The 22,729-nt window shown below is 34.3% G+C and overlaps 1 protein-coding gene across 1 annotated transcript in view; it reads right to left on the minus strand.

The window, feature by feature from the left end:
• PTPRQ (protein tyrosine phosphatase receptor type Q) overlaps window positions 1-22,729 on the minus strand; it is a 214,004-nt gene that overhangs the window by 42,352 nt on the left and 148,923 nt on the right. Inside the window, exons 30-35 of the mRNA XM_064376936.1 lie at window positions 22,048-22,114; window positions 18,794-18,952; window positions 17,953-18,175; window positions 16,800-16,873; window positions 6,021-6,120; window positions 3,234-3,362 (exon numbers count right to left, since the gene is read on the minus strand). Coding sequence (XP_064233006.1) covers window positions 3,234-3,362; window positions 6,021-6,120; window positions 16,800-16,873; window positions 17,953-18,175; window positions 18,794-18,952; window positions 22,048-22,114 — 752 coding nt within the window. The remainder of the gene's footprint in view (window positions 1-3,233; window positions 3,363-6,020; window positions 6,121-16,799; window positions 16,874-17,952; window positions 18,176-18,793; window positions 18,953-22,047; window positions 22,115-22,729) is intronic.

Below are 22,729 nucleotides of genomic sequence, written 5' to 3' on the forward strand. Positions count from 1 at the left end.
TTTAAGATAAATTATGGCAGTTCTTTCCTGCAGATAACAAAGACATATGGTGGAAGTCTGCCAACAATTTTGGGAGCTAACTCAAACTTCTTGATTCTCACTCCTAGAATCTACCACCAGTTCCCTGTTTAACTTTTAATGGATTTAGATCTTCAAACACCTCAAAACAGGTGAAGAGCTTTAGAACTTCACCAAATGACAGAACCCAATCATATGTACATGCAGCTATTTATAGGACCATTAGTTAATTTTTCTAGTCTTACTGTCTAATGTTTTAGTGACTTTATTAACATAAAAATAGTGCATAAATAGCAAAGCTGGGCACAGACCTCTGTACTGAAGAATTAATACCCAAATCACTTAATTGTTATTTTAATGCATGTCTGTAAGAAGTCCAGCAAAGCATGTTATTATGTGACACTGGAATTACAAACAATTGTGAATACCAGAAACACAACAAACAAGTGAAAAAGTGAAAAGCATGGAAACTAGCATTTCCAATTTTGCTATTATTAGGGGTAATATATACTAATTCTCTGTGTGTAACAAAATAAAGATTATTTGAAACATTATTTCACTTTTAAATTCTTTTACAAATAATGCAATATGTAAATAAATAAACATAGAAGTAGAAAAATAAATAATGAGGAGTGAAAGTCAAATAAAGAAGACCCTGAATTATAAATAACTAATAGTTATCTGTACATTCCTTGCCCACATTTTCCATAAGCTGAAACTTTTCTGTAGCTGCCATCACAGTCATTGTTAAAAAAAACCAAACAAACAAAAAAAACTTTATAATTTTTTTTTTTTTTTTTTGAGATAGAGTCTCGTTCTGTCACCCAGGCTGGAGTGCAGTGGCACAATCTCAGCTCACTGCAACCTCCACTTCCCTGGTTCAAGCGATTCTTCTACTTCAGCCTCCTGAGCAGCTGGGACTATAGGTTCATGCTACCATGCCAGGCTAATTTTATATTTTTAATAGAGCTGGGTTATCAACATGTTAGCCAGGCTGGTTTCTAACTCCTGACCTCAGGTTATCCACCCTCCTCGGCCTCCCAAAGTGCTGAGATTGCAGGCATGAGCCACCACACTCAGCCTTTTCTAATTTTTTATAATGGCTGTATTTAGTGTTCAGAAGTCGAGAAAGGGACAAGCTGTGAAAATACCTAGTGCTTAGGGGATTGAATTTCACCACAGTCTGCCTAGAATGTAACCTCTTTGATAAATAATACTTTCTCCATTTTTGTCTGTTTAAAAACATGATATAACAAACAGCTTTTTCACTTTATTTCCTGAATATATACTTATTAAGGACTTTTCAGGGGTAACTAAGTTTTTTTTTAACAAAATGAAAATATCCTACCAGTGTTGGGGATGGGGTTGGTCTTAGAAGTTTACATTTTAGTATGAACAGATTCAACTATATTATTAAAATAGCTAAAATTAATTGCACTGAGAGATTTGAATTTTATCCCTTGTGCATTTTCAGGTATAGAAGAAAGGGATGAGCCACACAGGCCTGAGGAGGGGCACAAGGAATTGAGAATGGTGTGCAGAAAGGAGGCTGGGAGGATACCACTACAATTCATTTGGCCCATAGGGGGAAAGGAGGAGAAACTTTCTTTGATGGTGCAGAATGATTCCTTAAGGACTGAGAAACAGTCTAGTAGTAGCAGTGCTTGTGTTCCTATGATATGGCTTTACTTAGGTGAGTTACACTGGGTAACACATAATACTTTCTTTTTTTTTTTTTTTTGAGACAAAGTCTCGCTCTGTCATCCAGGCTGGAGTACAATGGCATGATCTTGGCTCACTGCAATCTCAGCCTTTCTGGTTCAAGCCATTCTCCTGAGTAGCTGGGATTACAGGCGCCCACCACTGCACCCAGCTTATTTTTGTATTTTTAGTAGCGACGGGGTTTTGCCATGTTGGCCAGGCTGGTTTCCACCTCAGGTGATCTGCCCACCTTGGCCTCCCAAAGTGCTGGGATTGCAGGCGTGAGCCACCACACCTGGCCAATATTTCTTATATAGAAAACTATGTCTTGGGTAATTTACATCATCTGACATTTAAATCTTTGGAGTACTATCCATTTGTGGACAGGACCACTGTACTAGAACATGAAGATCAACATCCGAATGTTTAAAAAGTCAGTTTTCATATCCAAGAAAGCACATTTCCCTGCAATTTAGTGATAACATTGAATAACCTTCATTTTGTAGCATTTGGAAGGATCTTGCTTATCAGATGACACTTCCCTCTATAGCACGTGTTAGATATTTTTAGATAGGCTGGAAATATACTTGCAAAGTCCATCTATTAGAAAAAGTCCAACTTTAATAAGTGACAACTACAAATGAAAAATTATTTTTAAGTCCAAGAACTTTGATGCTGTATTTTCAAAATTAATATTTTTAAAAAAATTTTAACAGGGCTGTGCAAGTACCTGGTAACAATTACTTTGTGCTTATAAGCATTACATATTATTGAATTGTATAAAAACATAAACTTGCTAAAATAGCCTACTGGTAGTTTTTTTAAGAATTTGATGAATTATCTTAATAGACAAAGTTTTATAATGTGCCAACATTTCAAATAATTTATAATACTTTTAAAAGAATTTATAATTATTTTTCTTAAAAATTATGTACTTTACTATTTCTAATAGGTAACAATGAAACACACTTAGTACACATGTTTTAACTTTTCCTTCTGAAGGTAACTTTTTACTTTATGTTTATTTTTAAATACAAAGCAATTTAAAAATATATACAACTTAGACTTTTATGTAATTTTACACTAAAATAGTTATAAAAGGCTTTTATAAAAATAGACATAAATTATCAAGTAATTATAAATTTAATTAATTTAAACCTGTGATTGAAAATGTGAACACTTCCAGAAAAGTTAAATGTAAAAATCTATCATATGAAATGAATTATTAAACATAATGTCAAAGGTTTAATGTGGCAAAATATTTGTCTCAGGAAAATAATCCTGACTGAACATTATAGTCTGAAGTTCATATTTAACTCAAAATATTAGGAAGATTAAGTGATTCTCCGAACACCAGTGAGAAGTGTGTAGAAGACGGAGGTCACTCTTTGAAAGAAGATCTCTGTGACCTGTGTAAATTGGAGCCCCACAAACACTTCCAACAAGCATAGATCAGAATAGGGTCATGGCTCCAGGCCCTCTGGACCACAGTTCACCCAGAGGAGTGTGCTCACCGCGTTAATCTCTCGTCCTTCAGTTCCAGGTCTGCCACTGTAATGAGCTGATCCAGCTTGAATTTAGTGTCAATAATTTCTGCATCTCGAGGAGAGTATGTGCCACCTTCTTTCTGCTTCTGTCGAATTCTAAAACGAGTGCAGTAAAGTCCAAGAAGGGAGTATCATAGAAAGTACATAAAATTAGGTTTAGTTTTCTTTTCAAGTAAAGACATTTAGACAAATAATTTCTTGGTTAAAATCACCTCTCTGAATATGTTGCAAATTTATAGCTACTCAACTTCTTTTTCTTGTTTTAATTCCATAGAACTTATTGTACTTTCTTTTTTTTTAATAAGTTACTGGGATGAAGTTCCAAATTCAATAAGAATTAGTTGATAGAAGGCCTGGGCCATAGGTACATTTAAAATAGAGAACCAAGAAGACTTATGCTGTGATCTTGTTTCTCTTCTCTCTAGCGATCTCACTGATTTGTCACATAAAGGAAATATGCCAAAGTGAAACTAGTTCAGTGCTATCAATACTAGTGCTAAAAGATTATGCACCATTGTTTTCACATATATGAAAATTTTTACATGCGTGAAAATACGTAAAAATTGTTTTCAAACTATCTTATTAAATTTTTTAAAAATGTTGTGAGTAGATATTATCTTTACAATCAGAAAACTCAGGTTCAAAATAAAAGTCACATGAATCTGAGAATCAAATCAGATTCTTTTCATCTTAAGCCCTTTACATGCTTATTTCTCCATGACACAATAGGGCATATTACAAAGTAATGTTTAGCTATGCCATCTTTTACACTTCAAATATTTAGTATTTCTCAAGAGCTGGGTATCAAGGATGATATAGAAAGTATAAAACATGTTCCCTACCCTCAAGGACATTACAATTTAGTTGAGAGGCAAGATTTAAATGCAGAAAAAGCATAAACAGAGAAAAACGATTCAAATTACAAATCATAAGACAGTACCTGATTAGTCACATAAGTTATAGTTATTATTATTTAGAGGAAGTAAAGAAGTAGAATTTGACTTGGATGTTCCAGGATAAGAAGGAGGAGGAAGCACATTTCAGATTGACTGAACAAAAGCAGAATGCATAAAAAGCCCAAGGAATGTTCAGGTGAGAACAGATCCCTTTAGCTAGTGTGTAGGGCAGTTGTAGGGAATAAGGAGGACCATTTCCTGCTCACATAAGGAGTTCATCTTGTAGAGAAATGAGAAGCCAGGGAAGATTTTAGAGCAGGGAAATTATATAAATGTGGCCAGTGCATACTTCTTAGGGAAAAGGACCACATTTCATACAGTATAGCATTCAAAGTACCTAGAATGACGACTCTCTTACTGTATTCTGGCTAAATCTTGAACAGTATGTGGGTATAGAGAAAATATATTTTTTCAAGAACCTTTCAAACGATCTATTAAAATGATGCTTTACAGGAGTCAAGATGAAACATGATACATGGCATTTAGAATACAGAACTACATTCTTCAGTTGAAATAAAAATAGTCTATTGAACTATTTAGGAAATTGGTAGAAGGGTTATCTTTACAAACATAAGGTCCCTATAACTCGGCAATCTGACTTATGAAGCTAGATTTTGAGGTCAGAAGTAAGATTTCCAATGAGGTCCTATAAATAATAACGGAATTAGGATGCTGATGCTGAGAATGGAACGATATAGTTGGAAAATTCAGACATGTTCATAAAGTAAGCATAAGAAGGGGGTCTACTATATAAGGAAACTGGACATTTTACAAGTGGTGTTCTCATTGTAAAAAGATTTCTTTCTGTATAAACTTTAATATTTAGACCTGATTGAGATATTTTTAATTAAACCTATTAGAGTTACAAATTACTTTAAAAGACAGATGGCCTGAAAGCTTCTGCTTTTGTGTTTTCACTTTATTGTCTTTCATTATCTCCAAACCTCGTCTTTTTTGCCCTGCTCTTTGATTTTGAAGCTGGAACCTGTATTTCTCCTTTGCCAGCTGGCAGAATGTTAGGCTTTGTCCATAGAGGGCACTAGAGTGGCCATGTGAGGCAGAGGAAGAGGAAAACCCTGCCCTTTTGGGATCCAGTCCTGCATTACTGTTACTCATTGAGAGTCCAGCAATTCACCTGGATGAGCTCTTGTTGCCTCTGAAGTGAACGTTCTTTCCATTCCATTGGTGAATGATTCCAAGTAGTACCAGCTCACCTACACCATTCAGCAAGGATGGGATGCTTTTATTACCAATTCCAGCCTGCCTACCATCTAATAAAGATGGGTAGCTTCTACGGAACAGCTCTAGCTCCTTCCCTCTGTCATATTTCTTTGCTAACTGATAGGTGATAGGTTGCATGTGCTCGCAGCAGTGATTCCATGTAAATCTTGGGAGACAACTTCTTTTAGTTCTTAGTTCCTTTACTGTCCTCTCTCCTTCAAATTAAAGCAAGTAGCTGCTTTATTGTGCTTGCTACTTGTGAACTCTTAGATTTCTCTTTTACTCTGTTTAGTAGTTAGCCATTTCTCTAGTTAACAATTCTTTAAATTAAATGTCTTCTGTTCAAATGGCAGGGTTTCTTTCTTTTTTATGGCTAGATTTAGTCAATCCACAATGCATATACACTTTAAAGTATCATATTGTACATGATAAATACATTTTTATCTGTCTATTAAATATATAAAAAGTAAAAGTGTTTCCCATTCAAGTAACTGTTGTGGCTTCTGTCTCTTGATTGGACTGTGACTGATATAATGCCCATAAAGTATCCTGGAATGTAAGCACAAATAAGTCTTACCTTGCAAAGGCAAAAATAGCTGTTCCAAGGAGAATTATTGAAAGAATACACAAAGTAACAGAGAGAATGATCTCTACAGTTCTTTCTGAAAGTCCTTCCCCTAGAGAAGAGGGATAACATGATAATTAAATATTAGGATGGAATACTATTTTGGATCCCAAACTACCAAAAAAAAATTTCTTGGCATAAGAAAATATTCTTTGCTGAAGAATACTAGTAAAATGTAGCAACTTGTTTGTTCTTATTCTGTATTTTTTAAGTTTGGGGCTTGGTCCTAGGTCATCTTGTTTTTTTACTTAAACTCACTCTCTGTGTGAGCTCATCTAGCCTCACAGTTTTAATTTCATCTATATCATGATGACTACTTAGATTTTATCTATCAAACTTCAGACTTAATATTTCTAACTGCCTACTAGACATCCTTATTTAGAAGTATGCTTAAAATGTTAAAATCGGTATGTCCAAAATCGAATGCGTACACTTCCCTCCTTTCAACTGTATCCTTCCACTTCTCAGTTGATGGACGGTCCCTTGCTCTAGCTGCTAAGGCCAAAAACCCTGGAGTCATCTTTGACTCTTTCTTTCGTAGAACACATCCAAAACACACGTGGAAATTCCGTAGGCTCTATCTTCAACATATTTGTAGTTTTCACCAAAGAAACCAGGGAACCTTGGAAAGATGGTAATTCCAAAGTGGGAGTAAGGAACAAAACAAATTCAAGACATATAATGGTGCTAGATATCTAGGAAGCTAACAAAAGGCTACTGGTATAAAAGAAACAAACGATCCTACTGAACGGGCTCCTACTGGCCAAAGAGGGAAGAATGTAAGCCTTATATTGAATAAAAATAGAAATTGATTGGAAATAAAAAATAATATTATTTAATAAAATAAAATAACAAGAATGCTGATTTTTTTAAACTTTTGTCTTAGATTTGGAGGTCACATGTGAATGTTGGTTATATAGATAAACTTGTGTCACAGGGGTTTGTTGCGCAGGTTATTTCATTATCCAGGTATCATGCCTAGTACCTAATAGTTAGAAAATACTAATTTGTAAACACTGGCTATAACTAGACCATCTCTTTGGTGTAAATATTCATAATTAATTTGTAATTGAAATGTATATTTTTCTGGCTTTCTTATATGAACTGTATTTTATGAATTTTTTAAAATAGCCCTAGTCAACAAAATAAAGATCGTTATTAGAAGAGAATTTTGTCAAATAAATGTTAAAGGAGTAATAAAATTAGAAATTAATGATTGGCATTTCTAGTGAAATAGTTGATTCAGTAACAAACATAAATGTATTCTAAAATGATTAGGAGGAAGGTTAATTGGGATTTGGACATTTGCAGGATGACAAAATATCACTCTATAGATTATTTGCTGGTTATAAGTGTTAAAAACCAACTTTCCACTGAAGGATCATGCTGTTGCTGCTGCCACCAAGCCTACTGATCAATTTTAGCATCACGTGTAACAATCAGATATTCTACACTTCCTGATGGAAGGTATTTTGATCTAGTCAGCAAGACCTATAAAGTACTTCTGACAAAAATGTTGACCATGAATACTCAAACCTCTAGATCTTATTTCCAATCTATAAGAAAGTGGTGGAAAGAAAAAAAAACTAAAGGACATCAAAAGAAAGCATTCAGACAGATCCAGAATATGGGGCTGCCTACATGACAACTTATCTGATTGCTTCAGTGGGTCTATGGCATGGGGGAAAAGAAAGGAGAAAAGAAAAATCTTTCAAAAAAAAAATAGAAGAAACAGAACAATCAAAAATAATGTGCAAATGCTTATTTGGATGCTGATTCAAATAAATTAACTATAAAAAATCAAAGGGTGATCTGAAAACATATATACAAGTAGCTTAAATAATATCAATAACTTATTGTTAAGTTTAACTGCAGCAATATAATAAAAATGTACTTATTAGAGAAACATACTAAAGTATTTAGGGGTGGAATATGCTTTCGGTTTTATTTTACTTCAGAAATAAGTGAACAAATGCCTAAATAAAACAAATGTGGCAAAATATTAATTTTTATTAAATCTAGTTAGTAGGTTTGTGGGGGTTCATGATACTATTTTTTCTGCTTCTATATGTTCCATTCACTTTGTTCCACCTTTGCTGCTAGTACCCTGTTCCAGGCCACCATCCCGTCTTGCATGAATTATAACCTTGGTAAGTCTTCCTGTATCCACCTTTGTACTTATTCCACCTATTTTCAACATACAAGCAAGGACAATCCTTTTAAAACATTTTTTCTCTGCTTAAAATCCTCCTCATCTCTCACAGAAAAAAGCCAATGTCCTTCCAATGGCCTGTGTGATCTGGTCCTTCATTAACTGTCTGGTCCCCTGTTACCCCTCTGATTTCCCTTCCAGTCCCCACCTTGCTTGCTCACTCCTAGAGAGCCAAATTAGATTAGCCTCTTTATTGATGAATAACACATGACCATTCTTGACACAGCACTTTTGCAGCAGCTTCTTCCTCTGCCTGCCTTTGCATTCCTTTGTATTCCTTGATATATCTTTTTTTTTTTTTTTTTATTGCATTTTAGGTTTTGGGGTACATGTGAAAAACATGCAAAGTTGTTGCATAGGTGCATTCATGGCAGTGTGATTTGCTGCCTCCTGGGTAGCCACTTCATTTCCTTTAAGGATTTGCTGAAACACCCGTTATGGGCTGTATACATGTGTTTCCCCCAAATTAGTATATTGAAACCCTAATCTCCAGTGTGGCTGCATTTGGAGTAAGAAACTAATTAAAGTTGAATGAGGTCATAAGGGTGGGGCCCTGATCTGATACGATTAGTGACTTTATAAGAAGAGACACGGAGAGCTTATTCTCTCCCACCTCCTCTGTCACTCATTCCTTTCCCCTCTTCCTCCCCACACCATACTCTCTCCATCTTCATTCATGCACCAAGGAAAGGCCATGTGAGGACATTGCAAGAAGGCGACCATCTGTAAGCCAGAAGGAGAGCCCTCACCTAATACCAAATGAGCAGGAATCTTGATTTTAGATTTCTAGTCTTCGGAACTGTGAGAAAATAAACTATTGTTTAAGACATCCCAACTATTATATTTTGTGATGGCAGCCTGAGCAGACTAACACAGCACCCTATTTAAAATGGAAAGAGACACAACTCCCTGCATTTTCTGCCTCTCCATCCCATATCCCACTCTTCCTTCACTCTGTTTTACTTTTTTTCTCCACAACTCTTATCCTCTTTTAACATATAATTAACTTATTTATTATTCTTATTGTTTATTCTCTGCCCCCTTGAGTACAGCGATTTTTATTTTATACAAAACTATTCCACGTTCTGAGAAAAGTACTGGGGACATAGTAAATGTTAAAAACATACTTACTAAACTTACTAATGAACGAATATATTGATTTTGAAAAAGAGTTCATGGTTGAAGATCAGGTATGAACCAAATAAGAATATAAAAATTATTAGTAATTTCTTTTAAGCACAACAACTAATAATTGTAACCAGTTTTAAGTTACATGATTTATAATTTCACTGAAAAAAGTATTACAGTCAAGTGACAAACTAGGTTATCTATCTGTAAAACAGGCAAGTATTAATGCTTCATCTATTTGTCCTGTATTGGTACAAATAAAATATTACCAATATGAACGGGTTCCTGTGGCTATCCTGCATGGTGGATTTGAATAAATACTGAATTTAAAACAGTTATCAACACCTGATGGTCTGCTAGAATCTCCGGCTAAATTTAAAACATGGGAAAACAGCATGTATCACATAAAGGATATTAGATACACTTTTTTATACATTAAAATATAAATGGTTTGATTTATGAATTTTTACATGGTGACTCTAATTGGATATGCTTGGGAAAGGAGGCATGAAGATGAATAAAGAATGCTCTTTATCAGGTAATAATGAATCACTGGGCCTTAGAACACTGGGAAAAAAAACGTTCTCATAGACCACACAAAAATTTGTTTTCAGATTAGATTACCATTTCAAAGGACTAGCCAAGTGAGGAAGTGACATATAATATATTAATAAACAATATGTAATCCTTTGGGCACATGAATTACAAAAGTGTCACTAAGAGAGGACAAAATGTTCCCTGATTATCAAGTACACTTTCTGATTCACTGCTATGCTTGGACTCACAGAGCATTCACAGTACAGAATGAAGTCACTTCTCCAAATCCTTAATTAGAAAATGGAATTCTTTTACTTAAAAATATAAACATGATTCTTTTTGTAATAGGCACAGTCATTTCTGACTAGACTTAAATCCTGTGACAAATCATGTTAAATTGTTCTGTTTGCATGATAAATTGTACTACTATAATTTGGCAAATCATAATTCTAAAGCACTAATTTTTCATAAGTATCACCTTCTGGCTGAAGTTATCATTATTTAAATTCAGCATATGTATCCAACTTTTTAAGCCTATTCTCTAAGAAGAAGCTCAAATTCAACGAGATATAAAGCTCATAGTACAATGCCTGGCTCCTGATATAGGTGCATATAAAATGGAGAATCTTTTCTTCCTTCCTCTTCTCCTTCTCCTTCTCTTTCTTCTTCTTCTTCTTATTATTACAAAAAAATGAGTTCTTATAACAGGACTAAAGCATAGGGAGTTCATCTTCTCTTTTGGCCCAGTGCTAGTCACCTGGGATACTCAAACACTGCACGAAGAATTTACAAAAAGTTACTCAATTTCATAATTCAAGAAATATAATTAGGAGGAATAAATGATAAGTATTTGAGGTGATGGATTTGTTAATTAACTTGGTTCAATCATTGCACATGGTATACATATATCATGGCATCATTCTGTTCCCCATAAATATATACATGTATAATTTGTCAACAGTCAATAAAATTTTAAACATATAGATTAAAACACCCTATTGGGATGAACGTCATTTTCATCCACATAGACAGACAAAAATTTGAAAGTAGATAGTAAAGTGCTTACCAGGGTGTAAGAAAAGGTCACATTATTCAGTGTTAAAAAAAATAAAAAGAAACGATATCTTTGCACACAAAAACAACACATGCTCATGTGTGAATGCTAACCTCAAAGGCCAAGACAAAAGTGTGAGAAAAGAGAGCAGCTAGAAATAATTAAAAATATCAAGAAGAGAAAATGGTATAGCAAAGATAGGAAGTATGTGGGAGCAGAAACATCACCTATAGTAACAAACTGGGAGCTACTTGGGCACTTAGTGATTTGCAGGCAGTGTGTGCAATGGTTACAAGTACAGCACTGACTGGGGTCACGCTGCCTGGGTCTGAAGGCAGGTTCTGCCACCACATTTGGGATGGTTAAAAACCTTGATCAAGTTGCTAAAAAATACAATGTTTCAAATTTCTTACCTAGAAATTGGGGACATGTAAATAGGAGATCGTGTTACAGAGTTGCTGTGAAGATGCATGAGTTTATATGTAAAACCCCTTCAAGACTTGGTATATAAACAATGACAGGTATATTTATTAACAAACATTTCATATTCATTCATCCATTTATTCATCTGGTATAATCTCCTAGTTAGCTTCTGAAGTGGGTATTAATATTCTCATTTTAGAAATAAGATTTCAGAACTTAAAAATAATTTGTTAAGTAACTATCCCACAATCTCATAAATTCGATATATACTAAGACTGCCTGAAATAGATCTGTCTTGACTACAGAGTCTGTGAGGTTCACTACCACATTACCACTGTCTCGTTATAAAATACAATGTTCCTCTGTTCCTCTGGTGACTTCGGAAAAGTAATCCTTTGGATGGAAAAGATGCATAGCAACTCCCTATTTCTGAATCTAAGTGAGCACATTGGAACTTTTCATTGTTAGCATAGTAATTAAATGAGAAGTATTATGACAAAAGAAAACAATCACAGGGTGCCTTTGCCATGGGGTTTAAGGTTTCATCATGTTCAGCTTTAATGAGAGCCCTGTAAGGTACAGAAACGGGTGTCTGGTTTTCAAATCACAGGATTTCTCTATAATTAAACCTTGTAATCAAAACATTGCCTACAAGCATTTTCCATAAACTGATGTGCCCAAGGAGGATTTTTTCAAAAAGTTTAAAGTTTCTTGTGAATTTTGTTAATAAAAATGCCAATATTCAATCTTGAGTAAAAACAAAATCAAGTAAGTTTAAGTATTTATTTAGGATTAAAATAATGCATATGTTATCTTCCCTGTTTATCCCTACAGGCCATAAAGGTTTCTTTAAATGCAAACTGCTCTTCCACAGATGCATACTTATTCATCCAGTGAAGCTCTACCGAGCCCTCTCTCACTTGTACTTTCGTTAGCCTCTTTCACTAAACTTAAACATTTTTAAGTTTATCTGTCTATGGTGATTCTTTGGCCCCTAATTTTAAACTCCAAATAATAACATCTCTGAGAGGCATAATTGCTACCACAATGGTATGTGGAAACACAGCCTCACAAACGATCTTAAATCCTAAAGCTTCAACAGATAGGCAACTCCACTTAGTGATCACTACCTGTGGTGTGCAAAATACCAGTGAATGAATGCTTATCCCCTGGTGGGTGGATGACCTTCAAGGGACCTAGACTTCTCTCTCTGTAGTCTGGGATTACATACACACATATGTCTTCAGCAGGCTTGCTAGGAATGTTTGAGTCCCTAGCCTGCAGCAAATGATTCATATATCCCAGCACATGATATATTTGAGAGAAAAAAAGGACTCGATCACCCTTTGTCATCTTCTGATGACACCAGGAGTATTATATGAATGCACTTTATTATTTGCCTGCCTTCATTCTCACAGCCATGAAACCATTCTTGCACTGATCACTGCCGAATTGGTCAACTTTCTTTTTGAGTTCCTCTAGAGTTTCTTCCTTGGCCAATGTTCTTTTAGTAAGAACTCTTTTGAATCTAAGGCAAGCTTGTCCAATTTGCAGCTCATGGGCTGTATGTGGCCCAGGACAGCTTTGGATGTGGCCCAACACAAATTCATAAACTGTCTTAAAACATTATGATATGGTTTTATGATTTTTTTTATTCATCAGCTATTGTTAGTGTTGGTGTATTTTACATGTAGCCCAAGACAATTCTTCTTCTTCCAGTGTGGCCCAGAAAAGCCGAAAGATTGAACATTCCCTGATCTATAGTCTTCTATAAATGTCAAATGGACCAGAACCACTTCTAGGGGAGTTTCTTTGTTGCCTGAACTATCAAGGTGACTCTAATCTCCATAGAATCATGATATTCAATAGTCTGGTGGAATGCAAATGTGACAACAGCAACTGATGGTGTTAAATCCATTAACCAGAAAAATGGCTGGGCTACTTTGCTAGTCATTGAGGAATTCTGCTCCAATGGTGCATTCTCATTTCACCACAACTAATGATTACAAACTAAGCAAGCTTATCAGTCTATGGTATTTGCCCCTAATTTTAAACTCCAAATAATAACGTCTCTGAGAGGCATAATTGTGCCTTATCGATAGACATAAATGTCTATCTAAATAGCAGAACTCCATATGGTCAACTCAGAATAAGAATTGTAGGGCAAAGGCCAATGACAAAGCTGCTATCTCTCAGGAGAGAGTCCCTGGAAGATCACTCTAAGGAGCAACCTGAATGACCGTCATTATGTCACTGGCTTATGAATAATATACTGAACTCTGAGTAATTTGATAATAGATACATAGGACCCTTCGCTGTCACTATCCCTCAGCAGCCCAATGCCTTTCTGTATACTGTGTCCAGTCTACATTTCACCAGTCCCTCCTTCCCCAGCCTTGGCAGGATCCTGTGCTCTGTCCTTCATTACACATCTCTTACCCACTGTAGACTCCTCCTGTTACTAGAGCACACAAAGGTTCATACCTAAATGACTGGGGCAGCAGTGGTTATAATTCCAAAGAAGGAATCAGAAAACTAACTATGTATTTCTGCTACATTCCAGAATTAATGGTTGTATTCCACCACCTTGACTGTGAGTGGAAAGAAGAAAGAGAAGACCATCACTGAGGAGCTCCTTGAGATTACCTATAGTGCTGGATGAGGCCATCATTGGGCAGAGAGAAGCCATTTAGCAGAATCTAGGGACTCATGCTCCTGTGCACCATGGTTCCTAATGCTTGGGGCTCCCAGCTTTTATGGCTTGTCTTTCTCATTTCTGTTACCCTGAATGCCTCAGCTTTGCCTCTCAGATAACTGACTGAACATGTTGCCTTCCCATCAGTAATCTGTATGAAGCCAGTAACTGATGAAAGATAACATTTCACTACACAGCAAGGCTAGCTCCTTTCAGCACTGCTCCTATAAAATATTATCTCCTAAGACACATGAGTTATCTGTCTTGTCTAGGTTTTTTACCTTCCATTGGTAAATGCACCAGGATAACTACTTAGCTGAAGTGATGGCTTCTGAATGCTGTAACCTATAGGAAATTATGTTGATGACAAGAAGACATTTATTTTACTATAGTGGCATCAGAGTGTGATGGACTCACCTATCAGATGCAGAAACGCCTGACACAATTTCAAAACCACAAGACTAATCAGCTAGCTTTAAAATGATGAAATTATTGGGTAAAGTTAATCCAACCAATGATTTTAATGAAATGAAACAAACACTTTAGCCAAAGAAAGGTATTTGCTATTTCTCTACAAACATCTATGTAGCAAACTACATGCCCCTTCTTTCTTTTTTCAACATGCAAAGTTTCCTTGACTATGTAGAGGCTGTGGAGGCTGGCTTTTTATACAATTAATATTTCCATAACCTGATGAGAATTTCCAGCTAAAAATAGTGGGACAATCTTTCTTCAGTCATAACTCACACTGAAATCTATTAGCAGTTCAAGATACACTGAGCAACACCTCGCCAGGATCTGAGCAACACCTCGCCAGGATCTGAGCAACACACAAAGTCTCACATTCTCAAGTGGTACCTCAGAGGTACCCTGTTCATGTAGTTCCTTAAAGTATTACAGATGAATACATTGGGGCTTTTGAGGGCCTGGTGCAAACAATATAGAATGTTGTGATACTCTCGTTGAAATTCTAGAGAAATAATTTCTCATAAATAAGGATACTTCTAAAATATTTTATAGTAACCTATCCAAAAAAGCTACTAAACATTAAAAATTTACTAACTATAAAATATTAATATTTTTATATATGTTGTTTTATGTAAAACTTCAACGACCCCTCAAGGATGATACTTTCATCAATATTTTCCCAACAAAGGAAACTCAGATTTATAGAAATTAAATTATTTTCTTAAGTGGCAGAGCCAAGATTTGAACCCAGGTCTAAGTCCTGTATTTGTAACGTAGTGTTATGAATTCCTGTTCTGTAATGTTGGAATCGTGGCCTAGACATTTAAATGCTTAAAGAATCTGAGCGTTGGTTTCCTCATCTGTAAAATGGAGTGAACATTAGAACTTAAGTCAGAGTTTCTCAACCTCAGGACCACTGACATTATGGGCTGTTTTGTGCATTGCAGAAATTTGGCAACATTCCTAATCTTTGCCCACTAGATGCTAGTAGCATGCACCACCAGCACCACCACCATCCTGTTGTGGCAAACAAAAATGGACCCAGACATTGCCAAATATCCCCTGGGGTATAAAATCACTCTGAGAAGCATTGACATAGCTTAACAGATAATTGTGATGAGTTTGCCAGTGAATATGTGCAAAGAGCTAGAAGCGTGTCAGGCACAGAATATTTAATGTTAGATATGACTATGGCAATGGTGATAATGAGATGATGATGATATATACATACATCTGACTAAATTGCATTCCTGTTTTATGTAGGCCCGATTTAGATGGGTATAAGTGAAAGAAAGTCATGAAAGAGTTGTTTAAAATAAATAACTATATTAAAAAGCACTTGTAAGAGTATAGTTTTTAGGGTTATTTAAGGACATTTTCCATAAGCATAATTCTCTTTTATTAGTTTATATTTAAGATTATATATTAAAATAACCAAAGAAATATGTATTTGGTATAATGTTAGTAATCTCAGCATGGAATCAATACCCTAACAAAATCTATGCCCAGATTAGAATGTATGGAACATTCATCTTTTAAAGGAAGATTACAAATACTATTAGATTTTCTTAATCCAGTCTGTCATTAATGGGCATTTAGGTTGATTCCATGTCTTTACTGTTGTGAACAATTCTACAATGAACATTTGTGTGCATGTGTCTTGGTACATATACACCATGGAATATTATACAGACATAAAAAAGAACAAGATCATGTCTTTTGTGGGAACATGAAGTGAGCTACAGGCTATGATCCTTAGAAAACTAATGTAGGAACGACAGACCAGATACCACGCATTCTCACTTATAAATGGGAGCTAAATGATAAGCACTTAAGAATAAAAAGAAGGAAATAAGAGACACTGGGGTCTTCTTGAGGGGGGAGGGTGAAAGGAGGGAGAAGAGCGTAAAAGATAACTATTGGGTGCTGGGCTTAATACCTAGGTGATGTAATAATATGTACAGCAAACCTCCATAACACATGTTTTTCTATGTAACAAACCTCCACAGGTACACCCACACCTAAAATAAAAAATTTTAAAAACCCACAAATACTATTAGAGAGGCTAATTAACATTTAAATGAGTTTGTATTTAAGAACATCTAGACACGGATTAACACATTTACTAACAAATGTTCCAAATAAATAACATCACTAATAAATGTTCCAACTTTGATAAATATGTTGAGATTATGACTATAAAATATGTCTTACCTAAAGTCTTAACAGGGTCAGAATAATCAGAGTCAGTAAATTGTCCCATAACATTTGTAGCTCTAAATTTAAATCTATAAAAGAGAAAAGAAAAAAACAACACTTTGCATATCATATGATTTTTCCTATGAATAACTCAAGAAATAATTATAAAAACTGTATGATTTTATTTGTTATATGAACAGTCTGTTTTCAGAACAAATATACAAAATAGATAAACTGTATGTATGAATAAACATGATATTTGGTAGTATATCATTTTCATAACTATCGTAATTGTAATAGATATTCAGGCAATAACCTAGAATTTGAACCGAAGTAATTGCATTTAATACAGATAATAAAGCATTCTTTTTATTTGTCTAATTTCTCTAATTTTTCCAATGTTAACTTGGCTTGACATTTGTAAAGAATTTGATAATGTTTTAACTAACAGGCACAAATAAAAGCACCTGCATTTAAAAAATTATAAGTAAAAATTATATTTTGAAAATCACACAATATTAAGATGATTCTTTTAAAAATTGTAGTCATGATATAAAAATAATAAAAATGATTCAAAAGGAAAATAATCAATTTAGAAAATAATTTAATAAAGCCAAAATTGGTTTTAAAATGTTAGGTTTTTAGGGGCTTCAAAAAGCTGAATATTAAAGGCAGAATTAAATATTTCTATCACTCACACAGATGTTTGATGAGATAAAAAAACAGAGAGTTATTGTTATGAATGACATAAAGGGAAGCCACTGTTAAATAAAAGGATAGGACAGTGTTTCTAAAATCCTGTACATCAGCATGCATGGCAAAATAATAAATGAAAAACACATTAGTCATATTGTCTTCCACAGAAAGAATTAAATTCTCCTATACGCCAATGTTCTCCATAGCACATTTTTCATATTGTTCTTATGTAACTTATATCAAATCATAACTACTCTTAAGGTTGCCTGCTTCCCCTGTAATACTGTATGTTTATGGAATGTAAGAAGAATGCTTGGTCTATCTTTCCATTCCTAGTGCCTGAAAAATCAGGTCACTCTACATGGTGGATGTCCAGTGCTTATTGAAAAGATGAAAGGATAGGCAGATGGATGGATGAAAGATACTAACTAGCTTGCTAACGGAAAGCATGGTAGATACAACCTATACTTACAAGTATTGCTTTTTTGGTTTCAGTGGTCCATTGCAAATTTTGTCTTCATTGCCTGGAATCATGCATGCATTATCAGCACCTATGATGTAGATTTCTTCATTACCACTAAACTTTGTCTTTCCTTCTGTACATGGAGGGTTAGGAAAGCCCTCATTTGTAAAATATGGTCTTGCTTTATTAAAATATGCGTCATACCACTTTGTTACATTTCCATCATTCTGAGCTATTTTCAGAAACAAAGAGGATAATAATTACAAGTAACATATGAACATATTTTCACATTTATAAACAGTATTTTTATAATTGTATAAGGGGAATCTGGATGCAACATCAGCAACTCTATAAACCACCAGAGATGATTCAAGTGGTTTAACTGGATAGGCAGGTAACCCTGTTCTTCTCTGTTACATGAATCTACAGGAACTATTATAAAGGATGATTTCTTGGATAGAGAAAGAACATCCCTCAATCAAGAGTAACTCACTCGTCCATACCTTCAAAGACACTATCAAGATTCCATCTTACCAAAATCAAAACACGTTTATCTACTAGTATATGAAATTAATGAATCACATATTTTAACTGTGCCTTTCCTTGCTTGGTAAATAAAAATAAACAAATAATTGGTATAAATATTTATAGAAGTTTTATAAATAAAATAAATAAATGAGTATTTATTTATAAATAAATGATTGGTATCATTAATAATAATATTGACAACCTATTAATCTCAGGAGGTGTGTGATAACTGGGAGTCAATCTTAATTTGAACTAAATTGTTCTTAGCACTCAGCAATTTACATTCGACAATTTAACAAGATAAATTGACATTTGATGATACCTCCTGTTTCTGCCACAAGCACTTGTACATTTTTTATTGGTCCATGATCATCACTGTAGTAACATATTGGCATTCTGATTGTAATTGTCGTTGAAGTTACAAGCAGTTTTCCTGTGGCATCATAAATAGGGGTTGGTTTGCTTTTTGGTCGTGCTGGAGCTGTAAACAAAGAAGAAATATCACTACAATGTTTGTTTCATCAAGAGAAGAAAAAACCTTTCTCCTTTCATGCAGATAACTTACAGATAAAGTGATGACAAACATAAATAACAAATCATAAAGAGTTGTGTTTGGAGAAAGAAGATACTTAGCAATTATTATGTCCTGAAAGCACAATTATATATTTGAGACTTTCCTGAGATAATGGATCCCAGGTATGATTTTCAGGCATCTGACTCATCTTTACCTTTTAAAATTCAATTTATATATGATCTCACTCATATATATTTTTATAAATGCATAAATACATTTACTTCTTACTATAATCTTGGTGTAGTTTCTTTTGCTTCTTTTAGTTGTTCACTAATTTCTGTTCTAATCATACTAGCACCCCTACCATAGTTAACCCATGCTAAACATCTAGATGATAGCCTCCCATATTTTTTCCTATGTTCACATAATCATATAAAAATACATAAATAGTCATACACAACACACTCTTCTCACTGTTTGCTTTTTCTAATATGGTATGTATTATAATTATCCCTCATACTGCTTTTTTGCTTAAATATAACTTGGTTAAGTGTTTCCAAGTGACCAGGTACAGCGCTCATTCTTCTTAGTGACTATATTATATATCACGGTGCAGCTGCATCATATTTATTCAACCATTCATCTGATGATGAGAATTCACTTTTCCTCCAGTTTTAAACATGTGCTACAATAACTAGCCTTGTTTTACAATGGGCTTTATTTACTGATCCTTTTGTTTCTATTCCTAAGAGCAGAATTTCTAGAACAAAAGATACACATATTTTTAATCTTAACAGATTACCAGAATAACTTCTAGAATAGTCATGATAATTCATAATTTATAATCAATGCATACAAATATCTCCAAAATTTATGTATAGAAGTTCTGCTTGTTTCATTTAATCTTATAGCTCTCTCTCTCTGTTTCTCTCTGTTTCTGTGTGTGTGTGTGCATGTGTGTGTGTGTGTGTGTGTGTGAATGTAGTGCCTGAACATCAGTAAGTTACTTAACCAAATTTTAATTTCCAAAATTTTAAGAATCTTTTTTAAACGTTTCTCAATAATGCCACAAAATTGGCAATATTGTTTTCATTTTGTAGATAAGGAAAAGAGCCTATGTCACATAGTTATCAAGATAACTATCAACATTTGAATCAATTTTTTTTTACTTAGTTCTGTAGTTCACTCTTTTTTGAGCATCAGATTCAAATGCAAATTTCTTACTCAATGTATCAGTTTGGGTACTATAAGAAATAAAGGCTAAAATTAGATTGGATGTGTAAGTGGTTTATTGGGGGAATTATCTGTGAAGAATTAAGGGACAGAGAGAAAGAGCAAGTGCCACAGATCACAAGTATTACACCTGTAAAAGGGAAGATGAAAGGCAGGATTCAGTAGGAAGAGGCTCAGGTTTCATGGAGTCCTGAGACTGTCAGTCAGGCCACTGGGGAGTCCCCAGGTAAAGGTTTCCTGTTAGAGGAAACCAGCATTGGACATTACTGTCCGACTTCATATTATCTGTCCAATGCAAATTCCATGAGACTACTACCAATTCAATATTCCACATCATTAATAAAATCATGTGTATTAATAGAGAAAAATTAATTTCTCTAGGGCCCCACCACTAACACTATGTTCAAATATCTTCTCTAGACTAGAAGTCATAAGTCTGCCTGCCTTAGGTAAGGAGTAAACGTCAAGATTAACCATCCTGGTATGGGGATGGGAAAAGCATCTGAAATGGGAAGTTTTACTAAAGCATAAAAGTGATGCATGTATTGCTATCTGCACACCTAGATGTCTGCCACTGAATAACGAAAAGAAATTAAGATGGTATGATTCGTGGTATTCTTTGTGAAGTCATTTTGTGAAGTAATTGATGTTTTTTAAGACCTTATGCATTTGTACATCCCAAAGTACATAATTTATCAATTAAAATCAAACAATCACAAATAGGATCACAATTGTATAAATACTCCATTGACAAAAAGATAAAATGTATCAGTTTCATCCAACAGTGATTTTTTAAAATTCTTAATAGTACAAGTTTCCAGGCTCAGGTCTTAAGGGTTTTTTTCAGACTCTCTTTTAATCCTCACAACAAACTTTGAGATAGGAACTAGTATTATCTCCATTTTGTAGGCCTATAAAGGTTAAGAAACTTTCTCAAAGTCAAACAGATATCAAGTGGCTAATCCATGATTCAATCCAGCAGTTTGACCCTAAACCCAGCCTAATGCTGTCACTTTTAATCACTGTGCTCTGCTGTATTTGCCAAAGACTGAAAAAAGTTACTTTTTGCTTTAGAAAGAGACATATCAGGTAGAATTCTGCTAAAAGTCCATCCACTTCACTTTTAAAAACCTCTCTGAAGGTTTTATTACACATTTTTAGAGAGATGGCACAACTATCACCTGCTTATTTTCACTCTCAGGAGGAGAGGGCACCATGATTGTCTGAATGGCCCTAAATTCCTCTTAATCACCTTTTCTGGGTTTTGTGTGTGGTTTTTTTTTTTTTTTTCAAAAGGGGGACCCAAATTTTAGTTATATTTTCTATAAAAAATACCTGCCAGAATCATGAATTGATAGACTTTCTTTATAATCAAAATTATAAAGCCAACTACATGGTAGTTCAAAAAACACTATTTGATTAACTGAAATAATCTGACTTCCAAGGTAAAGATCAGTCAAATAATCTAATAATCTAATTAGACCTAGTCAAAGTCTAATGATAGGCAATTTAAACACATTTTCTTTTCAATAAAATTTAGAGAAACATAAAACAACAGACTATAAAGTTTGCTTTTAAAAATTTAAACTTAGAAATATAAAATATATTAAAGAAATAAAAAATAAAGACATTCTCTTTAACATGGTAATTTACATCATTATTTCAACATTTTAACTATAGCTTTAATAATCATACATTATTACTTAATATATGTTTATTATATGCATACTTATCACTTGAAGGCTTGTCTATATCCTATTTCAAGTATAGAATTCACATTATAATCACAGATTGATAGCATTTCATAGGAAGGTAGTTCATGCATGTACCTTTGATATCCATGGTTATTCTCATTGGAACCTTTGGACCTGCACCAGCACTATTGACTGCATAAACCTAAAACAAAGAAGCATATGTTACTGTTTTTAAGTTATTGTTTATGTGTATATATAATTGATTATGGTTACATGTAATTTTAAATGATTATTTAAAAACAACTGCATGTAGTCTATTAATTATATTTTCTTGCACTCAAATGTAATATGCGTAGGAAGAACATTAACAATGAAGTATTTCTTAAAGCTGATGTTCTGGTACTAAATGCTGAGAACAAAGGCTGAGTGATCTAAACAGCCCTATCACTGAGACCTGGACAGACGGTGGTTTCAGTGTGAACACAGGAAGAACAGCACTGAAGTCACTATATCTATGCTCTCCCTTCATCTACTCCAACATCTGTTCCTTCTCTCTGTAGCTAGCTAACTCTGGCCTTCTTTAAATCCATATTCAAGATCATCTTTTTTTCCCTCTCTGAGATGAAATCCTATTCCTTCAGCCTCCCAGTTTTCCTGTATTAAATCATCCCCCTGAAAGTTGGCCTTTATGCCCTTCTTCACCCCTGCCCCAAAGTATCTGACGCTATAACCTGCATAATGCAGCATATACACATAAAACATCTCTGTTTGTATACACAGAGGGTGATTTACACAAACGTGAATCCTTTCAATTAAC

Source organism: Aotus nancymaae, unplaced genomic scaffold, assembly GCF_030222135.1.
Source record: "Aotus nancymaae isolate 86718 unplaced genomic scaffold, 86718_ANA_hifiasm-v0.15.2.pri h1tg000016l, whole genome shotgun sequence".
NCBI lineage: Eukaryota > Metazoa > Chordata > Mammalia > Primates > Aotidae > Aotus > Aotus nancymaae.